Source organism: Lottia gigantea (assembly GCF_000327385.1).
Source record: "Lottia gigantea unplaced genomic scaffold LOTGIsca_4, whole genome shotgun sequence".
Classification (NCBI taxonomy): Eukaryota; Metazoa; Mollusca; class Gastropoda; family Lottiidae; genus Lottia; species Lottia gigantea.
Window position 1 is genome coordinate 6,052,730 of NW_008709379.1, and position 6,321 is coordinate 6,059,050.

General features: G+C 34.7%; 2 protein-coding genes across 2 annotated transcripts; one reads left to right on the plus strand and one right to left on the minus strand.

Moving 5' to 3' along the window:
* Positions 1–150: 150 nt before the first annotated feature.
* On the minus strand, positions 151–1,796 carry LOTGIDRAFT_153924 (hypothetical protein; the record flags this gene model as incomplete). The annotated part of the gene is made up of 2 exons (XM_009059921.1): positions 151–701; positions 803–1,796. The coding sequence occupies 2 exons, from the start codon at positions 1,794–1,796 to the stop codon at positions 151–153; spliced, it is 1,545 nt and encodes a 514-aa protein (XP_009058169.1).
* A 2,361-nt stretch (positions 1,797–4,157) lies between these two features.
* LOTGIDRAFT_105610 (hypothetical protein) lies at positions 4,158–4,884 on the plus strand (the record flags this gene model as incomplete). The annotated part of the gene is made up of 2 exons (XM_009059922.1): positions 4,158–4,414; positions 4,437–4,884. The coding sequence occupies 2 exons, from the start codon at positions 4,158–4,160 to the stop codon at positions 4,882–4,884; spliced, it is 705 nt and encodes a 234-aa protein (XP_009058170.1).
* Positions 4,885–6,321: the final 1,437 nt, after the last annotated feature.

The window sequence follows — 6,321 nt, forward strand, 5'->3', positions numbered from 1 at the left end:
AAAGAATCGAAATCTAAAAGGTTTGGTGTTGTCAACATGTTAAAAGTGAGTTGAGTTTCCCAGAACCGGAACTACCGCATATACTCATGAGCATTGGGTTATTAGGAAATATTTCTGAATGATTAAATTTTTTACCCATTTTTTATTATTTTAATTTGTTCCAAAAATAACTCCTTCTCCTTTATACTTCGAAAGATATATTCCTTCTCCAGTGCGTATATTTTTTAAAAATATTCCATTACCCTTATGTTTGACTTTGATTTCTCCTGTGTCAATACTATCTACTAATTTATTTAATCCTTGTTTAACAGTTTTCTTGGTTTCTTCACTAAATCTTTTTCCAAATTCTTTCATTGTGCCTATCATTTCTCCCACTCCTGAACCTTCGGCCAACTTTTCCATTTTTAAATTATGTCTATGTTCTTCGGCTGCTGTTACTGCAGCTGCTTTATTTGAGTTGACGGCTTTTGTTATTCCAGTAGCTGCTGCAATACCACCAAATATTAAAGGTAGAAGGAGAGGTAAAAATCCACCTTCTTTTGCGTTCGCGTCAATTCTTTCTAAATCTATATCGTCTCTGACTTGACAATATTTGTATTTATCAATAAGTTTTTTAGTTATGCTGATTTTTTTACCGTTGATTGTTATTACAGTTGGGGAAGCTGTTTCTATAGCTTCTATTATTTTCTTGACTAAAGCTTCTGGTTTCATTTTTAAGGGTGTATTTTTTACTCAATTCTTATCATTCTTCTATCTGCTATTTTAATTAAATGTTTTGCTTCTTCCAATAATAAACAATAACCTGTTACATCTCCTTGTGTTTTTTCAATATGAATATTTATGTTCACTCCTGTTTTGAAAAGATCTTCTTGGTGAGCTGAAAGATCAAAACAGAAGATTGGATGATTAAGTGCAAAATCTACATATTCAAACTGAGGTAGATTTCCGAATAATTCACACATATTTTTATAGTTTCTATACAATTCATTATAATCCTTTGTGGTTGGATTAATTGTTAAAGGTTGGTTAGGATAATTATCGTTATTTAATCTTACTTGAACTTTATGGATTAAAGGATCTTGAGTTTGGTTCATTGCCACTCTAAAGACATTATTGTTATTCGTTTGAGAATCTGGTAAGTTCTTGAAACCAACTATTAAATATCTTGCTGGTTTAATAGTGTTAGTGATTGGCCATGTGGTGGATTCTCCAGTTAAAGTAATGCTACCTACAGTGTTACGATGAAGAAAAGCTATTTCAATATCTTTAGTTAACGAGTTGAATATTTTCGTTTCTACTTCAATTGATGGTGTTATTACGGGTATGAAAAGTTGGAGATTCGTTATTTCTAATTTTGCATCTGAACCATTCTCTCCAAAGAATATCTTATCGTCGTTTATTTCTATTTGTAGATGAATTTTATATGGTAAGCCTATGGAAACTTTTCTATGTTCCAACAGACCGAATAAAGGATATAATTTCCAATTTACGTAATTACCCCACCTATTATTCTCAACAACATTATTATACTGAAGTACTCGTTTTTCGAATCCATGATTAACTGCTCGTCCTACTCTTTCTATCGTGTTTCGAGCAACAACTCTCACTCTAGCTAAATCGGCATCATTTGCAAGATTTCTTACCGGTTCTTTTAAAATACTTCCATCACCAACATCGGGTATCCAGCCTGAAACTGAATCGAAATCTTTAGGATATAAAACTGTTTTCAACATTGTGTCGAATTCCCCAGGATGTTTGATTGTTTCTATCGGATTTGAACCAGCTTCCAAAACCATCTCACTAAATAAAGATGGAAGTAGTATATGTCTTTTCGGATATGACGCATTTCACTTCTGCGCATGCGCAGCTTTTTCAATGCATCATATCCGAAAAGACACAACTGCTAAAATGTATTATATCAGACTCCCCAAACTGTTAAAAATGTCTTTAATTTTAAAACACGAACAAAAAAAATTCGAAAGAGACGGTTTCTTCTCTGCGCTAACATCTCTCATCTCCAAAGTGACCAATTTTGTCTCAAACAACAAATCCCTCATTTCCTCAGAAGCGCAAGCTCTTGGTTCTGTGGCAAAAGCAGGAGTAAATATAAGCGATGCAGTGAAAAAATCTGACGAACTTAAAGAACTGCAGTTAATAAGAGAACTAAGAAACAAGAGACTAGAACGACAAGCCCTAGAAAAACAAGGAAAAGGGTTTAAAATCATTGGATAAAAATGGCAAGCAAAAATTACAGATTGGATCCAATCTTTCAATTGTATGATCCGATTCAATATTCGTTCAACAAGAAGAAAGAGGATTACGTAATCATCTCACCATCGGTAGGGACAAAGACCCAAATAAACGACGGAGGAAGAGTTACCTTTGAAATTAATTCGTTGTCCAATTGGTTGCTGCTTTCCGATGCCCATTTCCGATGCGATTTCAAAATCAAAGACGCCACAAACCAACACGACTTTAGAAAACAACTTCTTTCCGTCATTATTAAGCGAAATGGTTTTGGTTCAAATCCGATAGAAACCATAAAACACCCCGGCGAGTTTGACACAATGTTGAAAACGGTTCTGTATCCCAAAAACTACGATTCAGTTTCGGGATGGATTCCCGATGTCGGTGACGGAGAAGTTTTAAAAGAACCGGTCAGAACTGTAGCAAATGACGCAGACCTTGCTAGGATAAGGGTAGTTGCTAGAAACACACTGGAAAGAGTGACTCGCGGAGTAAATCACTTATTTGAAAAACGAGCGCTTCAATACAACAATGTCGTCGAGAACAACAGATGGGGTAATTACGTAAATTGGAAGTTGTATCCTTTATTTGGTCTCTTGGAACACAGAAAGGTTTCCATAGGTTTACCGTATAAAATTCATTTGCAAAGAGAAATCAACGACAACAAGATATTCTTTGGTGAAAACAACTCTGACGCTAAATTGGAAATAACAAATATCCAACTTTACACACTCCTTCCGTAGAAGTGGAAACGAGAATATTCAACTCTTTAACCAAAGACATCGAAATTGCTTTTCTTCGTCGTAACACGGTAGGTAGCATGACTTTAACTGGAGAATCGACCACGTGGCCAATTACCAACACCGTCAAACCAGCGAGATATCTAATGGTCGGTTTCAAAAACTTGCCAGACTCTCAGACAAACAAAAACAACATTTTCAGAGTGGCATTGAACCATACTCAAGATCCCATCATTCGCAAAGTTCAAGTCAGATTGAACAACGATAATTATCCCAATCAACCTTTGACAATTGATCCTTCCAAAAAAGATTTCAACGAATTGTACAGAAACTATAAAAACATGTGCGAATTGTTTGGAAATACGCCTCGGTTTGAATACACAGATTTTTCACTCAATCATCCAATCTTTTGTTTCGATCTGTCAGCTCATCAAGAAGATCTTTTCAAAACAGGGGTAAACATAAATATTCACATCGATAAAACACAAGGAGATGTGACCGGCTATTGTTTATTGCTGGAAGAAACAAAACATTTGATTAAAATATCAGATAGAAGAATGATAAGAATTGAATAAAAAAAACACCCTTTAAAAATGAAACCAGAAACTTTAGTTATGAAAATAATAGAAGCTATGGAAACAAATTCGCCGACTCTAATAACTTACAACGGTAAAAAAACTGCATACAACCCAAAAGATTATCGATAAATACAAACATTGCAAAGTCAGAGACGATATAGACTTGGAAAGAATTGATGAGAATTTAACTAAAAAAGGTGGATTTTTACCTTTCTTACCTTTAATCTTTGCTGGTTTAGCTGCAGCTGGTGCAACTGCTGGTGGAGCTGCTGGGATAGCCAAAGCTGTCAACGATAAGAAAGCTGAAGCCGCTGCGCGTAGACACAATTTGGCAATAGAAAGAGAAGCACGAGGAGGTTCGGGAGTAGGAGATATATTAGGGACTGTTAAAAAATTCGGACAAAGATTTGGCGAAGAAACCAAGAAAACCGTTAAAGATAAATTAATAGATAAAATCGACACCGGAGAAATGAAGGTCAAACACAAGGGTGACGCCATATTTTTTAAAAACATACGTTCGGGCGAGGGAATCTTCCTTTCAAAGTAAAAAGGCAACGGGGTGATTTTTGGTACGAAAATGTAATAAATAAAAATGGGCAAAAAATTTATTAATTCAGAAATATTTCCTAATAACCTAATGCTCATGTGTATATGCGGTAGTTCCGGTTCTGGGAAAACTCATCTCACTTTTAACATGTTGACAACACCAAACCTTTTAGATTTCGATTCTCTGTATATCTACACAACAACACCAGAGGAATCGTATTATCAATTCCTCAAAGCTTTAGAATATTTACCAAAGAAAGACGTTCAAGACATATTTCAATATTACGAAGAAACGAAGAAGAAGTGGAAATAAAAGATATCATAGAAAACTTCAATCAAAGAATCCATCTTTCAATCCAACGGATATAAAAGTTTTTCTTACGAAAAATGTTAATGATCTAGACTTGTCTAATATTGATAGCAATCGAAAGAACTTAATATTGTTTGACGACTGCGTAGCGCAAAGAAATCAAACTGTTCAACAAGAATTCTTCACCAAAGGAAGACATCACAACTGTCACTGCATATACCAATCCCAATCTTTTTACGGGATGGATTCTATGTTCATTAGAAAAAATGCAAATTGTTTTTTATTATTTGAATTAAACGATAAAGATTTATCTCAAATCATTCAGTCTATAAATCACGGAATGGATAGAGATACATTTAAAAAGGTTTGTAAAGCTCAATGGAGAAACCCAGATGATCATGGATATGTATTTGTAAATACTAGAAAACCTGCGGGAGAAAGAGTTATGATCGATATATGTTAATTTTATTTGTTTAAAAATGACGGATTGGAATAATTTTTTAAAAAGAAATAGAGAATATATCAAAGCTAAGAATAAAATAAAGACCCAAGTTGAAAATTACAGATTACAACAACTCGGATTAACAGAAAATCTACAGACTCTATTTCAAAAAGTTAAAAAGTCAAGAGGATATTAAACTCGTTATAGAACCCACGCCTCGTATAGAACCCACACCTCATCACCCCAAAGCGATTGAATATAGTGGTGTTATAATTAGGACAGTAGATGATGTAAAAATGTCTTTTTTCAAACCCTAGGCCAGAATTACCAAAAAGCATTTCACCAATCATTGATGAAGTGGGTTTGTTGTTCAATGGTTTTAGAATAAGATTTAGGACAAATACCCCCGAATCTATAATCGATACAAAAGATTACGTATACACATTAACGAGAGGGTTAATAGATTTAATGAATGACGAGGATGTTGAAATTGCCGATTACAAGGATTTAGTTGCATACTCAAAATTTCTACATGCGATCAGAAAGTCAGGACCCGAAACAAGAAGATTGAAAGAAGTTGATTTATATATAACAAAAGTTATTGAGCAAGAGGGTGTAGATGATTATGCAGAAGAGTATCCAGCAATCATACAAGAAATAGACGAATTCGATGATATGGTGGCATCTGGACAAGGTATAACGTTTTTATCCGACAACAATAAAGAATTGCTTAATAGATTAGAAATAATATTAGCGGCCATGAAGGAAGGTCATCGATCGGACAGACAATACAACGAAGTCAATGGCATATTAAAACGGCTTTTGGAGAAAAAAATCATCACTAAAAAAGACTATATAAACGTCATTAAAAATGTCCAATAAAGAACAATTGTTCGTTATCACCTCGAATAAACCAGACATCAAATTGTCTCTAGACTACGAGTATGAACTCGATCGCAATAAACAGTACGAACTGGGATTAAAGTATTTCTCCGTTTACAATTCCATTAGAAACATCAACGAAAAAAAAAATCAACTAAAAATATCGACGGATAACGGAGTTACGTTCGAAACCATAAGCTTACTACCGGGGAGCTACGAATACGTAGCCATCAACGAATACCTATCCGAATACGCAGGAAGCGTGAACGGCAAAAACAATATCGAATTCGAAGGTAATTTGAATCTGAACAAAATAAAACTGATCTTGAGAAATAACAGTCAAGTCGATTTCAACGTAGAAAATTCGTTGAATGCGTTACTAGGGTTCGATAAACGAATATACGCGCAATCGACATTGGCGCCGCACAAGGCCAACATCGAGAACGATATCGATGTGATCAACATTCACTGTAATTTGATCAACGGTGGATTTTTCAACAAGCACAAACGTCAAATCATATACAGCATACCGACTTTTACGGTGCCGATAGGATACAGAATTATAGAGAACCGTTT